The sequence below is a fragment of the Pan troglodytes genome, chromosome 22, assembly GCF_028858775.2.
Source record: "Pan troglodytes isolate AG18354 chromosome 22, NHGRI_mPanTro3-v2.0_pri, whole genome shotgun sequence".
Classification (NCBI taxonomy): Eukaryota; Metazoa; Chordata; class Mammalia; order Primates; family Hominidae; genus Pan; species Pan troglodytes.
Window position 1 is genome coordinate 47,135,625 of NC_072420.2, and position 20,777 is coordinate 47,156,401.

The following is a 20,777-nucleotide window of genomic DNA, read 5'->3' on the forward strand; positions in this document are numbered from 1 at the left end:
GGACAGCAGAGCTGGAGAACTGCATGGGAGCCTGAGCTACCTGTTCATGCTGCCTGCTGCCGCCTCCCTGACCTGCTGGAGGCTTGTCTCCTTTTCTGACACCATTCTCTAACACGAGCTGCCTGTCCTACAGTTCCATTCTGACACTACCTAGAGTCAGAATGGACACAGTTCCCACAAGTTAAGGACAAAGTCCTTCAATTTTTAATTAATTTATTTTTGTAGAGATGGGGGGTCTCCCTGTTGCCCAGGCTGGTCTCGAATTCCTGGGCTCAAGTGATCCTATCTTGGCCTCCCAAAGTGCTGGGATTACAGGCGTGAACCACAGTGCCCGGCCTAAAGTCCTTCAATTCTGGTACTACCTGGAGTCAGCACAGACCCTAAAAGCTAAGGACTCAGTCTCCACGTCAGACATCAGCCACAAGTGGTGTTTCCAGGCTACCCGCAATTCTGCCCAGCCAATTTATAAGTTTGTGGGGTTTTCAGCCCCACCCCTGTAGGTTTAATAATTTACTAGAATGATGCAAAGTACTATTCTTGGGATTACCAGTTTATTATACAGGGTACAACAAAGGAACAGCCAAATGGAAGAGGTGAGTAGGACAGGTATGGGGCTCAGAGCTTCTGTGTCCACTGCAGGCGTGCTGCCCTCCCAGCACTATCGGGGGAACGCATCCCCAATATTTCAACGTAGGTTCTTTCTATTTTCCCTAAGTGTCGGCCAGTCTGAGAAATAAAGAGAGTACAAAGAGGAAGTTTAGAGCTGGGCTGCCAGGGGTGACATCACATAGTGGTAGGACCGTGATGCCCACCTGAGCCGCACAACCAGCAGGTTTTTATTAAGGACTTCAAAAGGGAGGGGGTGTACGAACAGGGAGTAGGTCACAAAGATCACATGCTTCAAAGGGCAAAAGGGAGAACAAAGATGACATGCTTCTGAGGCCAATAAAGATCACAAGGCAAAGGGCAAAATCAAAAACTCCTGATAAGGGTCTATGTTCAGCTGTGCATGTATTGTCTTGATAAACATCTTAAACAACAGAAAGCGGTTCAAGAGCAGAGAACCAGTCTGACCTCAAATTTACCAGGGAGTGGTTTTTTTCCCCACCCTAACAATCCTGAGGGTACTGCAGGAGACCAGGGCGTATTTCAGTCTTTATCTCAACTGCGTAAGACAGACACTCCCAGAGCAAGCATTTATAGACCTCCCCCAAGGAATGCAATTATTTTCCTAGGGTCTTAATATTCCTTGTTAGGAAAAGAATTTAGCGATATCTCTCCTACTTGCACGTCCATTTATAGGCTCTCTGCAAGAAGAAAAATATGGCTCTTTTTGCCCGAACCCACAGGCAGTCAGACCTTATGGTTGTCTTCCCTTGTTCCCTAAAATCGCTGTTCTGTTCGTTTTCAAGGTGCACTGATTTCATATTGTTCAAACACACGTGTTTTTTTTTTGGTTTGTTTTTTGAGATGGAGTCTCACTCTGTCGCCCAGGCTGGAGTCTCACTCTGTCGCCCAGGCTGGAGTGCAGTGGCGCCATCTCAGCTCACTGCAAGCTCCATCTCCCAGGTTCATGCCACTCTCCTGCCTCAGCCTCCCGAGTAGCTGGGACTACAGGTGCGTGCCACCACACCCGGCTGATTTTTTGTATTTTTAGTAGAGATGGGGTTTCACTGTGTTAGCCCGGATGGTCTTGATCTCCTGGCCTCGTCAAATGCACGTTTTACAATCGATTTGTACAGTTAACGCAATCATCACAGTGGACCTGAGGTGACATACATCCTCAGCTTACGAAGATAACAGGATTGAGATTAGACAGGCATAAGAAATTATAAAAGTATTACTAGGAAGTGATAAACGTCCATGAAATCTTCACAATTTATGTCCCTCTGCCGTGGCTCCAGCCAGTCCCTCGGTTTGGGGTCCCTGACTTCCCGCAACACAGCACAACCCAGAACCTCCGTAAGCCTCATTGGCTAAGAGTTTTTATCAAGGCCTCATTACATAGTCATGATGGATTGGATTATTGATCACATGATTGAACTTAAACTCCAACCCCCTCCCCTCTCCGGAGGTTTGAAGGTGGGGCTGAAAATCCTAATCCTCCAATCATGTGGTTGGGTCCTCTGGTGTCCAGCCCCCACCCTGAAGGGGCCCCACCACAATCACCTCAAAAGCCTGAATAGAAAACTTTTAATGACTGCACCTGGGATGGATGCCTGATATGGTTTGGATCTGTGTGTCTGCCCAATCTCATGTTGAATTCTAATCCCTAATGTTGGAGGTGGGACCTGGTGGGAGGTTACTGGATCATGGGGACAGTTCCTCGTGAATGGTTTAACACCTGGGTGCTGTTCTCAGACAGTGAATGAGTTCTCACCAGATCTGGTTGTTCAAGTGTGTGGCACCTCCATCCTCTCTCTGTCTCCTAATACAGCCATGTGAAGTGCCTTGCTCCCCCTTTGTCTTCTGCCATGATTGGAAGCTTCCTGAGGCCTCCCCAAAGGAAAAGCCACTATGCTTACTGTACAGCCTGCAGAACCGTGAGCCAAATATACCTCTTTTCTTTATAAATTATCCAGTCTCAGGCATTTTTTTTTTTTAGATGGAGACTTGCTCTGTCACCCAGGCTTAAATGGCACAATCTTGGCTCACTGCAACCTCCGCCTCCCAGGTTCAAGCAATTATCCTGTCTCAGCCTCCTGAGTAGCTGAGACTACAGGTGCACGCTACCAGGCCCGACTAATTTCTGTATTTTTAGTAGAGACAGAGTTTCACCATATTGGTCAGGCTGGTCTCGAACTCCTGACCTCAGGTGATCCACCGGCTTTGGCCTCCCAAAGTGCTGGGATTACAGGCCTCAGCCACCACACCTGGCCTCAGGCATTTCTTTATAGCAGTGTGAGAACACATACAGTGCCTCACAGAGAGATGCTGATTCTCAAAACCCAACAATACCACCTTGCTTGCAGACCCCCAAGACTCTGATCCCAATACAGCCCACAGAAGCATGAGGCATACCATAGGAGAACAGCCTATACACAAATCATTAAACTGGACATAAACAACAGCATTCCATTGAAACTGGAAACAGTATACACAAAACTATGCCTGAACAGATTCAGAAGGCATAAGTATGTGACCCAAGTGAGTGACCAAACACACGCTGCCGCCTTTTCTACTTCACACCCCCTCAGTCTACATCTGTGGTTTCATGGGACGCTCCCTAGGACCAGTTGACAGAAGACGAAAAAATACAGGTTTGTTTTACCAGCGGATCCATACGGTATGGTGGCATGAACCATAAATAGTTGCTACACTAGTGACTCACACCTGAAATCCCAGCACTTTGGGAGGCTAAGGCAGGCGGATCATGAGGTCAGGAGATTGAGACTATCCTGACCATGGTGGTGAAATCCCACCTCTACTAAAAGACAAAAAATTAGCCAGGCGTGGTGGCGTGTGCCTGTAGTCCTAGCTACTCGGGAGGCGGAGGCAGGGGAATCGCTTGAACCCGGGAGGCAGAGGTTGCAGTGAGCTGAGATCGCGCCACTGCACTCCAGCCTGGAAGACCGAGTGAGACTCCGTCTCAAAACACAAACAAAAAGATGGTTGCTACACTACAACCTAGTTTAGGGTTGGATTTTTGAAGATTTCCAGCTGGCAAAACTTGGGAGGGTACAGCTGGTGGTCCATCTTATGTGGAAAGGAAGGTGTCTGAATTTACTGATCTGCAAGCATTCCCGTGCAGTTACGCACTGTCCAGCTGGTCAATAACAGAAAGATTGCAAAGAACGGTTTCAAGGAAGTCTTGAGGGCTGGGCTCAGTGGCTCATGCCTTTGGGAGGCTGTGCCTTTAGCATGTTGTCTCAGCGCTCTGCCAGGCAGGAGGGCCCATGGACACTACACTTCCTTGGCTATAAAGTGAATCTCGTTTGAAATGTTGTGTGCTTATGTCAGTGAAACAAACACTCCTTAAGCCTTTCTGGCTGACACTTGTGAGTAGGAAAAGACAAGCCTCGTATCTGGAATATGAGACTATTCTTGTGTAAAGTGAACCACCAGCCCTTCCAGGATGGGAGAATTCCAATACAGTAAACTCTCCTTATAAAATGGGGACTATGTCTAAAGACCTCTGTAAACCTGGATGTTTGTGCTCCTTGATGAAGTGACCCACAATGGGAGTTTAGCATCGGTCTCTTTTGCTGGCAGGTTAGATATTCAGGGGCAGCTAGATATTAACCAAAGCTGGGTAGAGAGCATGGGTTGCTGTCAGGCCCATGAACAGCCTCCAACTCCATCACCTTGGCTACCTTGTCCATGTGCCCATCATGCCAGTAGTACAGTAGCCAATAAAAGATGCTGTCCAATATCAACTGGCTGAGTCAACTGTCTACTTGGTTGTATAATGCTTCTTTCATGGATGCTCTCTCGTGGGCATTAACATTGTATACAAAGAACACTGTACTTCGTGCTATTCCAATTTATCTGACTTCATAAATCTACCACATACCTCCTTATCTCCAACTTCCGATTGTTTTCCTTCCAGGCCCTTAACCAGTTACCCAGGCCCTCTAGCACTGCCCATGGCTCCATGTATATTCTCACCTTGGGCTACTTCTTCCACAAAAAAGTGGACGACCAGGAGCTCTGCCTGAAATTCTGCCTATTGAGAGGATATGCCCTTATCACCATTTTTCAAGGTCACCCCTGAGGAGGCTGTAATGTAGCTGCTATTTTCATTTTGAACTCATACTGAGCCAACCCATTTATATGCCATGCTCACAATTTTTACTCCTGTCAACTGGTTATAAGGGCCCCCTCACACGGTCACAGGTGTGAAATGACATTGTGGCTGATCCAACAGTTCTGGAAGTCATGTGCATCTGTGCTCTGCAGCTCATTTGGTAACCTCTGTACCTTCTCATGCTCAACCTTGAATATACTACTTCCATATTATGAGGGACCGTTGCTGGCCCCATCTGATGTTATGACTTTTGCTAGTTTAACATTAACAGGCAGTTCTGGTTGCATGGTCACCTGGTGGCTTATGGTCAGGCGTTCCATCTCTGTCAGAGACAAGTGGCACACGAGAAGACAGATCTACACCCGCCCGCCCCCCAAATGCATACAATTCTCTGCTCCAGGTGGCATGACAGAATCTCTACATTGCATCATTCTGCACCATTAATAACACCAAAAAAACACCTGTTGGACTATATGGCCCAGGCAATAGCATTACTTCATCACAACCCGGATCTACTGTACAGACGTTTCCAGTTCTGGGCTCTTTCCAAAATTGGAAATCTCCCAATTCCACTAGTCTCTGGACCAGAGCAATACTCCCAGGTGTGGGATATGCTGCCTCCAGAACCTGAGGCAGGAACTAGCTTGAGAACCAACAAGTGTCTTGCTTTCTTAACGGCAGGAGGTGCAAGAAGCAATAATTCATTTGCTTTTGGAAGGGATGCCCTAGAGCACCCCTGACCACTGGAGCCCTAAAAATGTTAGGATTGTAGCAGGCTCCTGGATTCCTGTAGGGTTTATATGCCACTCTCTGGAGCAGCTGTCTCCAGGATCTTCTGCACTTCTCATCTGGCTGATCAACATGTCACTGATGTAAAGGAACAATGTAATATTCTACAGGATGTCTAGGTGGTCCAGATCTCTTTGGATTACGACAGAGAGCAAGAGAAGTAACATAACCTTCAGGCAAAACTGTATTTTAATTCCATGCAAATGCAAAATGTTTTTGATCCCTGATAGGTACAGAAAAGAACAAATCCACCTAGTCAACAACTACCTACCATATCTGGCAGAGAGGCTATTACGGATACTTTTTTTTTTTTTTTTTTTTTTTGAGATAGAGTCTCACACTGTCACCTGGGCTGGAGTGCAATGGCATGATCTCGGCTCACTGCAACCTCCACCTCCCAGGTTCATGGGATTCTCCTGCCTCAGCCTCCCAAGTAGCTGGGATTACAGGTGCACACCACCACACCCAGCTAATTTTTCGTATTTTTAGTAGAGACAGGGTTTCACTATGTTGGCCAGACTGAACTCCTGACCTCGTGTTCCGCCCACCTTGTCCTCCCAAAGTGCTGGGATTACAGGCGTGAGCCACTGTGCCCGGCCAGGGATACTTTTTAGATGAGTTTGCAGCAGTGTACCCAAAACAACTACTGGTTGACAGCAAATAGAGTAGGCTGTCATTCTCCAGGATCCTTGTGACTTCTGCAGGGGTCATGCTGGTAAATTAAAAATGTTGGTAACCACCACTTTACATCACTTGGATCCTTAGAAGTGGCACTTATCTCTGCCAATCCCGCTCTGGGATAATTGTTTTATAATCTTGGTAGGGGATGGGGCAGTTTCAGGTGATCCTTAGAAGTGGCACTTATCTCTGCCAATCCCGCTCTGGGATAATTGTTTTATAATCTTGGTAGGGGATGGGGCAGTTTCAGGTGATCCTTAGAAGTGGCACTTATCTCTGCCAATCCCGCTCTGGGATAATTGTTTTATAATCTTGGTAGGGGATGGGGCAGTTTCAGCTTCTGTTTGGCTTTTTCCATTTTGTTATCTAACTCTATAGGTCAGGGACCTGGAACGAGCATTCACTGCCAAGTATGTCAATGCCAGTTACTCACTCGAAGGCTAAGAAAATATCACTAGATCAGTCCACTAGGTCTATGGGTCCACTGTAAGCTGGACCTTTAGCAGAACTCCATCAATTACCTGGCCACCACACGCAGCCACTCTAACAGAAGGGGATGATATTCTAGGCATCTGGACATCAATTTAGACCCTGTGTCCACAAGTCTTCCAAATGTTTGGCTAATCACTTTTCTCCAGGATGTAGTTATCAAAAGAAATTGCTATCAGACCCTTTGGAAAAGTACCTGGGGATTCATTTCTGTGTGTACTTGTACTGTTATAGGTCCTTCTTCCTGGTGTTTGGCCACCTCTCAAGTAATGTTTCCATTTCTGAAAACTGGCTCAGTTCCAGAAGCTGGGCATGGAATCCTGATTTTTTAAAACTGGGACAAGCATCTTTATTTATTTTTTTCAATTGAGACAGTCTTGCCACGTTGCCCGGGCTGGAGTGCAGTGGTGCAACCACAGCTCACTGTAATCTTGAACTCCTGGGCTCAAGTGATCCTCCCACCTTAGCTTCCCCAAATGCTGAGATTACAGGCACAGGCCACCGTGCCTGGATGGATTTTTTTTTTTTTTTTTTTTTTTGCCAGCTGAGTAGTACCCTTCTTAGCTGCCCACCTATTTTGCCTCCAGGGATGCCATGTTTATTGACCAGTTCTATAACCATACAAGTGAGGCCCCCTTGGCTGCCACTCAGACCCTGCTGGCTACTATAATTGCAATCCTCTGACTTCCGCCAGCTAAGTGTTGCCTTTGGCTTCTTGGGTTTTTTCCTTTGGTCCTCATTATGTCCCAGAATGGCCTCTTTTGTCTTAGGATCCTATCATCCCCAGTGCTATCACCCAGCCAAGTTCTGGAACAGCCTTTCTATTGTCATTCTTGCCTACAGAGATGAGCCATCACTGAACATTTTAGTGACATCAGTGCCCCTTTCATCATCCTATGTCTAATGATCTTTATAAATGACGTGTTATTTACACCTTCATGTGGAATATGATCGTCTCGAATGTCTTCTAGATGCACGGAGTATATAAATTTCAACATGCCCACACCCCTGAACCTTTTACTCCCTTCCACCACTGTCTGCCATAGCAATTTTGCCATTTCAATTTTGCTTACCATGGCCCATGGCTTTTTCCAAGTGTGGTGTTTTAAAAATATACTGGCAAATTTTTTGATATTCTTCCCTTTAGAAGATGAAGCCTAATTCCTCTCCCTTTGAATATGGGTAATTTAGTGACTCATTTCTTCCAAATAGGAAGTAGCCGAAGTGATGGTATGCAACTTCTGAGGCTGGTTCACAAAAAGGATACAGCTTTCTTTTGTCCTTTGTCTTTAGATTGCCCTTGGAATCCAGCCATCATATTGTGAGGAAGCCTCGGCCACAGGGACTGGCCATGTAGGGGTGTGCTGGCTGACATCCCCAATCTGGGCTGCAGCCAATCTCCAGTATCAGCTGTCAGACATTCGAGCAGATGAACCTTCACTCATTCCAACCTCTAGCCTGTGAACTGCTCCAGCTGAGGCCTCAGACACTGTGGAATAGAGATCACCAATCCCCACTATGTCTGACCCACAGTAACCTAGAAATACTAAATGATTCTTGTTTTAAGCCACGAAGTGTGGAGTAATTTGTTAGGCAGCAGTAGCTATACCGCCATTCTAGGAGCCATCCTTGCAGGAAGTCTGCAGCCACTCTGCCAAGGTGTTAAATCACGTATTTCAATAAACACATCTATGCAAGTTTACATTCCAGCTCCCTTCATCAAGCACCCTCATAATCCAGCCCCAAACTTTCCCAGCTCCTGTCAGTAGATGTTGGCTGGGTGGTACAGCTTGTTATGGGCTGAAGTGTGTCCCTCTCAAAAGATGCTGAAGCCCTAACCCCTGGTCAATGTGAATGTGACATTATTTGGAAATGGGTCTTTGTAGACAAGTTAAGATGCGCTCGTTAGAGTGGGCCCTAATCAGTATGACTGGTGTCCTTCTAAAAAGAGGCCCATGTCGAATGACCTTTGTCAATGATGTTATTTATGCCTTCGTCTGGAGAGACACACACAACAAGATCACCATGTGAATATAAAGGCAGGACTGGGACAATGCCTCTATAAGCCAAGGAACCAAAGACTGCCAGCAAACCACCAGAAGCTGGGAGAGAGGCATGAGACAGATTCTCTCTCCCAGCCCCAGAAGGAACCAACCCTGTGAAAACTTTGATCTCAGACTTCTAGCCTCCAGAACTCAGAGACAATAAATGTCTGCCCAGTTTGTTACTGAAGCCCCAGCAAACTAATAACGCAGTTCTTCTGAGGGGGAGGGAGCTATATTCTCTTTTCTATCTCATTGTTTCCAGCTGAATAATGCAAAAGAAACAACCATAATTATACATCTACTGAGCAGTAAGTGGAGGGAGGAGGAGTAGTGTCAGGTTAATAGGAGAGGTGAGACACCCCGGCAGGCTTCAGGTTCAAGGCAGGCCAGGTGTGATGGCTCACTGGAGCCTACAAGTTTGAGACAAGCCTGGGCAACATAGCAAGACCTTGCCTCTACAAATAATAAAAAATGTATCCAGGCGTGGTGACACATACCTGTAGTCCCAGTTACTTAGGAGGCTCAGGTGGGAGGATTGTTTGAGCCCAGGAAGTTGAGGCTACAGTGGGCCATGATCCAGCAACTGCACTCCAGCCTGGGCAACAGAGTGAGACACTGTCTACAAAAAAAAGGTTTAAGGCAGTTTGGGGAGTCAAAACCTTTGAAGGCATCTACCCAGGTATCTCCAACCCATGTATGACGGGCTTTTCTTTTCTTTCTTTTTTTTTTTAAAAGACAGAGTCTCACTCCTGTTGCCCAGGCTGGAGTGCAGTCACAGCTCACTACAGCCCTGACTTCCAGGGCTCAGGTGATCCACCCACCTTAGCCTCCCAAGTAGCTGGGACCACAGCCGTGGCCACCATGCCCGGCTAATTTTTTGTGTTTTCAGTAGAGATGGGGTTTTGTCATGTTGCCCAAGCTGGTCTTGAACTCCTGAACTCAAGCAATCTTCCCGCCTTGGCCTCCCAAAGTGCTGGGATTACAGGTGTGAGCCACTGTGCCCAGCCTCATCTTTTCTTAGCAGGGATCCAAACTTAGTGGAAGAGTATTGCCTTGTTTGGGTGTTTTGCTATTTTTGGAGTTCAGTCAAACAGGGATGTTAATTCCTGGGCCTGGTTCTTGTCTTTGACCTGCTGCAGTAAATGAAGCTTCTCTATATGCAACGGGACAGATTCACTGGCTTACAACTGTTTGTTGCTTGCCTTCAGCTGACCACTATTCTTAAGAGACTCGGTTGGCACTAAGCAATAGCTATCCAATCCCCCTTTCCTTCCTTTTATCTACTACGTTCACCATATATGAAATGTCTGATACCTCACCCACTCGTGGATTCCATTTCACTAGTTCACCCTCCTACTTCACCACTGGTGAGTGATGCAGCCTCGAATCCCATCTTCTCACCAGCTTTAATGCTGCAGAATGGTTTCTCCAGAAGCAGACGCTGCGACTGAGTTTGGGGTACGAGAATGTTGACATGGTATCAACACCGGTGAAAGGAAGGGGAAGGAAGCAGGACTGGACGGAGGAAGAAGGGTATGTAAGTCCCGCAAAGCTTTGGCCAACCTCGTGTGGAGCTCTGGAACGAGAACTGCTGAAGTTCGCCAGACTCGGGCACTCCTGCCTAACTCAGTAACAGGCGGGCGGCATCGGGACACGGACACGCTGCTCAGGCCCCGCCACAGCCACCCTCGCACCGTCAGACACACTCCCACACATTCGGGGAGCACGGCCTTCAGGACGCCGGCGGCGCCCTCTCAGTCTAGCTCCGCCAGGCCCCTCGTCCGTCCTCCCGCCCTCCAAGGTCACCTCGCGGTCCGACATGGCTGCTGGGGCTCCTTCGGGGCCAACGATGTGTACTTCTAGGGCTGTTTTTTTAAAGCAAAGGAGTGAACACAGGTAAAGGCACGAGAAAGGTGCCTCGACGCCACCACGGACTGCGCAGCGTTCGCGATCAGCACAGCCCGAAAGGGAAGACAGTGGTCAACGCGGACGCGCCATGGCGCGGGGACCAAGGAGGAGCCCCGAGAGGGGCGGGGCTGGCCGGAGGGCCGCGCGCGGGGCCACCAGCGGCGCCTAGGGGTCAGCGCCAACGCCCACGGGTTGGTCATCCCCACTTAGGCGCCTCGGGCCGCAACTAAGCAGCCTGCCCGCCTCAAGCCCGCCACCCTCAAGCAGGCCCAGCGCAGAGCCTGTCGGGAGCGGCGCTCTCCCGCCTCTCCCAATGGGAGCCCGGAGCGGCATCGACGCGTCTTCGGGGCCAATGGAAGCGAGGCTCTGGTGTTGCTGGGCGGGGCCGGGAGGGCTGCGCGGGCCCGAGACCCACTGCGCACGCGCGCTCGCTACCCGCCCTTCCCGCCGCGCACGCGCTCCCGCGTAGGGCCGGCCGGGCGCTCAGGAGCGCGCGGGGCGGCGGCGGCGCGGCGGAGCCATCCGCGCTCGTGCCCGCGCGGGTGCGTTGCCGTCCTGGCCGCGCCCCTGTCCCGCCGCCTCCCGCTCCTCGCCTGGCGGATGTAGGCTGTTGGCCTGAGGGGAGCTACGTAGCCGAGGTTTGCGCTGCCGCCGCCAGGCCTGGTCCGGTTCCAGCCTCTGCTCGGACGCTAGCCGGCCTGGCCATGGCTGACCGCGGGTGCCCGCTGGAGGCGGCGCCGCTGCCTGCCGAGGTGCGGGAGAGCCTGGCTGAGCTGGAGCTGGAGCTGTCGGAAGGTGAGCCGGACCCCGCCCTCAACCCCCGCGACCCGCCCTCAGCCGGGTCCCCCGCGCAGCCTGTCACTCCGGGACCCCCGCGCGGCCCCTCACTCCAGGACCCCCGCGCGGCCCCTCACTCCAGGACCCCCGCCCTTCACCCCCGGGACCCCCACGCGGCCTCGCCCCTGGGACCTCTGCCCCTCAACGGGACCCCGGTTCCTCTACCCTGGAACCCGCCCCTCGCCCCTGGAGACACCGTTCCTCAACCCTGGGACCCCGCCCCTCATGTGGGACCCCAGCACGACCCCTCGCCCCGAGACCCCGGCCCCTTACCCCCGGGACCTCCTGCCCCTCACCCCCGGGACCTCCCGCCCCTCACCCCCGGGACCTCCTGCCCCTCACCCCCCGGACCTCCTGCCCCTCACCCCCCGGACCTCCTGCCCGTCACCCCCCGGACCTCCTGCCCCTCACCCCGAGAACCCCGCGCGGCCCCTCACCCCGGGGACCCCGCCCTTCACCCTGGGAGTCCCGCGCTGCCCCTCCGGACTCCCGACCCTCAGCCCCGGGACACCCGCGCGGCCCCTCAAACCAGGGACCACTGCCCCGCCTCTCATACAAGGACCCCTCCCCCATACAAGGACTCCTCCCCCCAGGCCCTTCACACCTGGGACCCTTACTCCTCACCCCGGGACCCCAGTACGGCCCTGCACCCGAGACCCCCGCCTGGACCCCCACATCGGGACCCCTGCCAAACTTCTGGAGACCTTTCCCTATCCCCAGCTGCTCCCCCAATGGGATCCGACCCCAAGGACTGGCTTTGACTAGGTCGTTTGGACAGGTGTGAGAATCTTGAGAGGAATGACCACTTTTGCCCCAAGCTGTGAGCCCCGCTTTTCTCAAGGCTGTAGGTCTGGGCTTGGTCTGGGCTTCACCAGGATGACTGCGCCCGTTGTCCGCAGGCAGCTACTTCCCTTGGAGCTGGGAGCCCTTGCCGCGCGCCTGATACTCTAGGAGCTGCACCCTGTGCCTCATTTTATTATCTATAAAGTGGGGTTATACCAGCACTTTCCATTTTGGATTGTTATGAGGCTAAAATACCTTAATATATGCAAAGCACATAACACTTAGGAGTTGTTAGCCCCCTCATGGAATTTTTTAAAGTAAAAAAAAAAAAGTCGTATAAATGGTTGGTTGATAAAAATAGACTGGAGTAATCTGGCTTCAGAGGTGGTGGGTGGCATTTCCCATTTGGATGTTATCCCTTTCAAGGCCTGTGTCCTGATATTCCTTTTGGCTGTCATTGGGAAAGAGTTAGGTTCTTCTCCAGTGTCAGAAAGGACTTGCAGTCCTTGAAGAAAAGCATGTAATTGATTCTTACTCTGTTTTTGAGATCTAAATGCATTTTCAGCTTTTAGAATCCATTTTTTTAATAATCTTATTATCCTTAATTTAAGTTTCAGATTGATAAGATTTTGCTGGGTCTGGGGTAGTTATTTCTCAAAACATCTAAATAATATGCACTAGCATATAGTAAGTCATTTAATCCTTGCCAACCTGAGGGAGGTAGATGCTGTTGTGATCTTGTTTTACATATAATACAACATGTACTTGCAACTATTTTGAATTCAGCATTCAGATTTTTAACAATGTTGTGACATGTGGCACATTTTTTTTTTTTGAGACGGAGTCTTGCTCTGTTGCCCAGGCTGGAGTGCAATGGCGTGATCTCAGCTCACTGCAACCTCTGCCTCCCAGGTAGAAATGATTCTTCTGCCTCAGCCTCCTGAGTAGCTGGGATTACAGGCGCTTGCCACCACGCCCAGCTAATTTTCGTATTTTTAGTAGAGGCAAGGTATCACCATGTTGACCAGGCTGGTCTCAAACTCCTGACCTCAGGTGGTCCGCCTGCCTCAGCCTCCCAAAGTGCTGGGATTACAGGCATGAGCCACCGTGCCTGGCTTGTGGCACATTTTAAAAAATGGAAGTACAGGCTGAGTACACAGTGGCTCATGCTTGTAATCCCAACACTTTGGGAGGCCACGTTGGCTTGGAGACGGGAGTTCAGAACAGCTTGGGCAACATAGCAAGACTCTGTCTCTACAGTATTAAAAAAAATTAGCTGGGCATGGTGGTGTGCACCTGTAGTCCCAGCTACTTGGGAGGCTGAGGCAGGAGGATCACCTGAGCACTGGAGCACTCCAGCCTGGGCAATAGAGCGAGAACCTGTCTCTCTCACAAAAAAAAAAAAAAAGGAAAGAAATGGATGGATTTGAGAATTCTTGGTGATTAGATGCTCCTAGGCAGTCTGACAAACTTAAATTAGGAATGGGTTTGACAGGATCTACTGTACTGCATTTGTTAAGGCTCTTTAGGGAAAATCACATATACGCAGTTTAGATTCTGTGCATTTCAAACATATTTTTGCGTATTGCTCCTAATTTCTGCTCCAATGTATTCATTATTCCCTCAATTTTTTGTGTTGTAGTTGTGTTTGAGTGCTTGCTAGGCATTGACAATTGAATCCTTTCCTCAAAGAACTTTATAATTTGTGCAACAGAACACAAGTACTTAAATGAAAGAAATGTTTTCTATCTGTTGGATCCATTTATGCTATTGTCATCTTAGAGATATGTAGGGGATGTATAGGTAAGTAAAGTTATAAGATTATGTAACATGGAGAGGAACCTGGAAAAATAGCTTAAACTGAGAAAGGGGGTAAACAAAAAAAGTATTGAGCCCAGAAATGGTGGCTTAGGCCTGTTATGTTTGCATTTTGGGAGGCCCAGGCAGGAGGATCACTTGAGCCCAGGAGTTTGAGACCAGCCTAGGCAACATAGGGAGACCCTGCCTCTTCCAAAAAAAAAAAAAAAAAAAAAAAAAAATTGGCTGGGCATGGTGGTGTGTGCCTGTAGTCCCAGCTACTTGAGGGGCCGAGGTGGGAGGATCACCTGACGAGGTTGTGAGCCTTTATAGTGTCACTGCATTCCAGCCTGGGAGACAGAGTGGGACCTTGTCTCAAAAAAAAGTGTTAAAGGGAAGACAGCAGAGAACAGAGTAGTAGAGTGGCAGCCAAGGAGGTGGAAGCTCTGGCTTCTTGGCTTCTTTCCCTGCTCCTAGACTGGCCTGACACTTTTCTTTTGGCCAAAATAGGTCAGTGATTACTTAGGCACAGTCACACGTGGACCTGCTTCCAGGGCGCTTCCACAGGTTAATGCTGGCTTCTGTAGTTTATGTTGTGGTTGTTGTTGACGTGGGCTCTCCCTGTTGGATTTGGAGATGCTTACTGGTAAGGACTTTGTTTTAGGCAGATTTTTGGCATCTTCACACAGTGGTGGGCATCTGGTAAAGTGTCTGTGAATCTCCCGTGAATTACAATGTCTCTAAACGTGGGTTTAGTTAGCTGTAAAAGGGGGTGAATACCAGCTTTTTTGACATTCCAGGTTTATTGTCAAGATTCAGTCAGATAGTGTGTGTGAAAATGCTTTGAAACTGGTAAGGTGTTTTATTTATATAATTAAAGGGAGATATTAGTAATGAGTTATAGTCCTAAAACAACCAACATTAGTGTTTCATTGTTATAATTTTTATATATTGTCAAAGTAGTGTAACTTTTTTATAGCATTCACATTTATCTGAGTGAGAAATTGCCTAAAACTTAAGAGTTGTCACTGTGCTTGGTAGGTTGGAAGAAGAAGCTTAACAGTGACAAAGATGCTGTCTTCAACAGAAACTGGTAATGAGTGATACCTGAATAATCTAGAAAATCCTGCATGCCTTCCCCTCAGCCTGTTGAAAGTATCCTCTGCCTTTCTTCATACCTCACACCTGGCCTTATTCTCCAGCATCCTCACTGCATTCTCATCATCAACCATAGTGATTGGCGTTGGCCCTGAGGGAAGGTTCTGGTAGAATGCTATGATTTATTTCCATAGGGCAAGTTTGCTGAATTTCTGTTATAGATTCCCAAGAGGGAAATAAGGCATAGCTGTGTTCTTGCTCCTTAACTTTTCTGGCTGTTTTGCCCTCTTGACTTAGGAGTCTGCTTCAGATTAAGATGAAGATGAAGAGTAGAAGTACGTGGAACCCCACTCTTCTTAGACCCCTTGTCCCCCAATCATGAACACATACAGAAGAATTCATACGTGTGGTTCCTGAAAACCTATCAGGATGTTCATTGATGGAAGTGAGATCATTAGAGGTATAACCTTGATATTTAAAAAAGAATTAATTCCCAAACCTTTGTGCTTTGCCTGTTACTGTAACAAATTACCTTGGACACACCTCACAGCTGATTTTGGCACACCAGTGCTGTACGTGTCTTGGAGCTATTGCTGCTGAACTGCTTTAAAAACATGGACAGTGGTATTTTGTTCTTTGTTTTAATAGACTACAGTGGGTTAGAGAGGAAATTCCTACACAATAGGCTACCTTTATCCCATTCCAATTACTTTATTCTGGTTAATAGGTCTATTCCATAGCTTTAACTTTAGTCTTTTTCTTGATTTCTTATATTCTAACAATGCAGGACTTCTAGTCTAGATGGAATAAAATGAAAAGGGGGAGACAACTCTGGGTATACAGGAAGAGACTTCTCTCACAAAGCTTTTTTCCTCTTTAACTGTCTTTAATTTCTAAAATCTGGGATATATTTGTGTGTGTGTGTGTGTGTGTGTGTGTGTGTGTGTGTGTGTGTGTTTATTTTGAGACGGAGTCTCACTCTGTTGCCCAGGCTGGAGTTCAGTGGCGCGATCTCGGCTCACTGCAGCCTCCACCTCCCGGGTTCAAGCAATTGTCCTGTCTTAGCCTCCTGAGTAGCTGGGATTACAGGCACACGCCATCACGCCTGGCTAGTTTTTTGTATCTTTAGTAGAGACAGGATTTCACCATATTGGCCAGGCTGGTCTTGAACTCCTGACCTCGTGATCCACCTGCCTCGGCCTCCCAAAGTGCTGGGATTACAGGCATGAGCCATCGCGCCTGGCCCATAATTCTTAATTTTCAAAATGACAGCCTGTCATTGCCTTGTGTTAATAAACATTTGTTGTGCTTCTTGAATATTTTGTGGTATATAAAAGTTCTCATGTTCAGCCAGGCGCAGTGCCTCACACCTATAATCCCAGCACTTTGGGAGGCTGAGGCGGGTGGATCACCTGAGGTTAGGCGTTCCAGACCAGCCTGACCAACATGGTGAAACCCCATCTCTACTAAATACAAAAAATTAGCCGGGCGTGGTGGCGTATGCCTGTAATCCCAGCTACTTGGGAGGCTGAGGCAGGAGAACCACTTGAACCTGGGAGGCAGAGGTTGCAGTGAGCCGAGATTGCGCCATTGCACTCCAGCCTGGGCAACAAGAGCGAAACTTCGTCTCAAAAAAAGAAAAACGTTCTCATGTTCAGATTCTACTCATCTGTCAAAGGCCACCCCAAATGCTCTCTATCTTAGTCTATTTTGTGTTGTGTTTGTGTTCTATAACAGAACACCACATATAGGTAATTTACAAAGAAAAATTTATTTCTCACAGTTCCAGAGGATGGAAGTCCAATATTAAGGTACTAGCATCTAGCAAGGACTTTCTTGGCCTGTCATCCCATGGTGGAAGGTGAGAAGGCAAGAGAATGTGTGGACGAGAGAGGAAGGGGGCCAAAGTCATCCGTTTGTCTGGAACGCATTCCTGATAACTAACCTATCCCTGCGATAACAGCATTAATCCACTGATCATCTCTTAAAGGTTCTGCCGCTCAACACTGCTGCATATTGGGCACTGAGTTTCTTCCTTTTTCTTAATATTCATGTCTTTTTTTTTTTTTCAAGAAAACACACAACAAATGTCAGAATATGAGATAGGGAAGTTCTCCTGGAACAGCATGTAGATTATTTTCTAGAGCACTTTAGTTAAATGGTACGTAATGATGATAATTCTTCTGTACACAATTCAGAATTTGAACCAATATTTATTGTTTCAGGAAAGCAGAATTTCCTTTGAATGATGGATAAGAATGGTGAGGATCTTTATAATATAGAATAAATTGCTGAAAAGAAACTTTGAGGGAATATTCAAAGCACCCTCTTATTTTGAACCTTCCTTGATCATCTCTAATGTGACTGCTTTCTCAGAACTTCCATATCATTTGTCCCCTCTTTTGGAGTTCTTGCTGCTTTTTGTTTTTGTATTTGTTTTCACTTATTCAGTAATTATTCAGTGTCCACTGCATCCTAGGTAATATTTCAGCTGTCAAAAGTCAGATTTATGGCTGGGCATGGTGGCTCACTCCTGTAATCCCAACACTTTGGGAGGCCGAGGTGGTTGGATCACCTGAGGTCTGGAGTTCGAGACCAGCCTGACCAACATGACAAAACCCCGTTGCTACTAAATATAACAAAAAAAAAAAATAGCTGGTCATGGTGGCACGTGCCTGTAATCCCAGCTACGTGGGAGGCTGAGGCAGGAGAATCGCTCAAACCCAGGAGGCAGAGGGAGACTATTTTTATAATGATACTAAGATGCCATTTCTGTTTTCACTGTGTTGACACTTGTACTGATGGTCCAAAAGCAATAATAGGGAAAACTGCTGGGCACTTTAACGTAAATTGAGGCAGGGACTCCAAGTGTCACTAATAGTCATTATATTATTCGCTACCTCTCCACTTGCAGTTTTAAAAAAACAAAAAGGGCTGCTTTCACTTAAACAGACCCTGATGAAGCAGTAAAAATTAAAAAAAAATTTGCCCTTTTGTCTTTTCATGAGGAAATGGGAAGTACATGAATTGCTTTTGCTGCACAAAGAGGTACAGTGCCTGTTTTGAGAAACAGCAATTGTGTAGTTTGAGTTGCAAAGCGAACTAGCTGCTTTTATTGTGAAATGCCATTTTTGCTTGAAAAAGTGGGTAGCAGACAGTCTGCAGTTATTGAGACTTGGGTATTTGGTGGACGTTTTCTGGAAAATAAATGAGAGGAAATAACTGACAATTTATGACCAATGATAATATTTGTGCTTTCAAGCAAAAATCAAAATTTTGAAAAAATTTATCTGCTACAGTGAGCTTGACAGTTTCTCAATAGTTAACGACTTCTTTGATGAGATTGGTGACAATATAATGAATGAGTATTTGATATTATATAATTAAATGTGTCAGCATTTGGAAGATCCACATAATTTTGTGAACTAATATTTTCCAGCTCACCATTGCACCATGTTACAAAGTCATAGTGCATGGGTAAAAGATTCATTCAAAAGATAGACCAATGGATTTTAATGTAGTGATATGAAAAGTTCACTGATAAGAGTTATAGATTCTACATTATAACTTTTTTTTTTTTTTTTTTTTTGAGATGGAGTCTTGCTCTGTCTCCCAGGCTGGAGTGCAGTGGCGCGATCTCAGCTCACTGCAACCTCTGCCTCCCAGGTTGAAGTGATTCTCCTGCCTCAGCCTCCTGAGTAGCTGGGATTACAGGTGCATGCCACCACAACTGGCTAATTTTTGTATTTTTAGTAGAGATTGGGTTTCACGTGTTGGTCAGACTGGTCTCGAACTCCTGACCTCGGATCCGCCCGCATTGGTCTCCTAAAGTGCTGGGATTACAGGCCTGAGCCACCACTCCCGGCCACAACTATTTTTTTTAAGAGACTACCCCTTGCTTGGTTTTGGTGTTGTATCAAGGAAGAATGTCCACAGTGATCTGAAAAGGCTGCTGAGACACCCCACCCTTTTCCAACTGCATGTCTCTCTGAAAAAGGATTTGATTCATAGACTTCAACCAAAAAACCACACAGTACAACAGATTGGATACAGGAGCAGGTATGAGAATCCGTATTGTCTTCTCTGAAGCCAGAGTTAAAGCGACTTGCAAAAATGTAAAATAATACCTCTTCTTACTAAATGTTTTTGTTTTCAGAAATCTTTTATTTTTAGTAAAAAATATTATTTACCTTAATATCTAGTCAGTTTATTATTAAAAATTTTAAATGAGTTAGGCCGGGCGCGGTGGCTCACGCCTGTAATCCCAGCACTTTGGGAAGTCGAGGCGGGCGGATCACGAGGTCAGGAGGTCGAGACCATCCTGGCTAACACAGCGAAATCCTGTCTCTACTAAAAATACAAAAAATCAGCCGGGCGTGGTGGTGGGTGCCTGTAGTCCCAGCTGCTCGGGAGGCTGAGGCAGGAGAATGGCGTGAACCTGGGAGGCGGAGGTTGCAGTGAGCCGAGATCGCACCGCTGCACTCCAGCCTGGGCGACAGAGCGAGACTCCGTCTCAAAAAAATAAAAAAAATTTAAATGAGTTAAATATTTAAAAAATTTCACAGTATTAGTTTTGTTTGTTTGTTTGTTTGTTTTTTAAGATAGTGTCTCGCTCTGTTGCCCAGTTGGGAGTGCAGTGGTGTGAGGATAGCTCACTGCTGCCTTCAACTCCTGGGTGCAAACGATCTTCTTGCCTCAGTCTCTTGAATAACTAGAACATAGTAGCTGAAAGACATGGATGTCATCATCTATTTCTTTATATTTTTTGTAACATTTTAAAGCTATTGCCTAGTTTAATAATTATTTCAGTTTGTGTATGTAAGGACAATCAGGCATTTAAATTTATAAAACATGTTTGAAAATCTTTAAAAGTTACACTTACTGACTAGTTGCTTGTCTGTTACACTAACAAAATTTATTATTCATGATTCGGGAATACCCTCTTTAGGTTTTGTTTTTTTTTTTTTTTTCATAGTAAATTATCCCAGTACAAGTGTCTTTGTACAAAATTTTGATTTCTAAGTTTCTTTAAAAATATCAATGCCAGCTGGGCCCAGTGGCTCACACCTATAATCCCAGCACTTTGGGAGGTCGAAGAGGATGGCTGAGGAGGGTGGATCGTTTGAACTCAGGAGTTTGGGATCAGCCTGAGTGACATGGTGAAACCCCATCTCTGCTAAAAAATATGAAAATTAGGGCTGGGTGCAGTGGCTCATGCCTGTAATCCCAGCAGTTTGGGAGGCCGAGGTAGACGGATCACTTGAGGCCAGGAGTTTGAGACCAGCCTGGGCAACATGGTGAAACTCCGCCTCTACTAAATAAAAAAAAAAAATTAGCCTGGCATGGGGGCAAGTACCTATAATCCCAGCTACTCGGGAGACTGAGGCAGGAGAATCTCTTGAACCCAGGGGCCGGAGGCTGCAGTGAGCTGAGATTGTGCCACTGCACTCCAGCCTGGGTGACAGTGAGACTGTCTCAAAAAAAAAAAAAAAAAAAAAAGCTGGGTGTGGTGGTGCACGCCTATAATCCCAGCTACTCTGATGGCTGAGGCAGGGAGAACCGCTTGAACCTGGGAGGTGGAGGCTGCTGACCTGAAATTGCACCAC

At 47.2% G+C, this 20,777-nt stretch overlaps 1 protein-coding gene and 1 long non-coding RNA gene across 34 annotated transcripts in view; one reads left to right on the plus strand and one right to left on the minus strand.

The window, feature by feature from the left end:
- Positions 1–529: 529 nt before the first annotated feature.
- LOC112206635 (uncharacterized) lies at positions 530–10,923 on the minus strand. The gene is made up of 2 exons (XR_010154497.1): positions 10,555–10,923; positions 530–726 (listed from the first exon to the last, which is right to left on the minus strand). It is a non-coding gene; the product is annotated as an uncharacterized LOC112206635 (long non-coding RNA).
- Positions 10,924–11,080: 157 nt separating this feature from the next.
- DIP2A (disco interacting protein 2 homolog A) overlaps positions 11,081–20,777 on the plus strand; it is a 113,216-nt gene continuing 103,519 nt past the window's right edge. For 19 of the 33 annotated variants that reach the window (XR_010154498.1, XR_010154502.1, XR_010154504.1 and 16 more), the window contains exon 1: positions 11,130–11,451. Coding sequence is in view for 21 of the 33 variants with exons in the window: in XM_063803617.1 (XP_063659687.1) it covers positions 11,361–11,451 (91 nt within the window). In the remaining 12 variants the exon portion in view is untranslated. Of the gene's footprint in view, positions 11,452–15,468; positions 15,632–20,777 lie in introns of all 33 variants that reach the window. The other 14 variants (XM_063803609.1, XM_063803610.1, XM_063803616.1 and 11 more) reach the window with 8 other exon arrangements.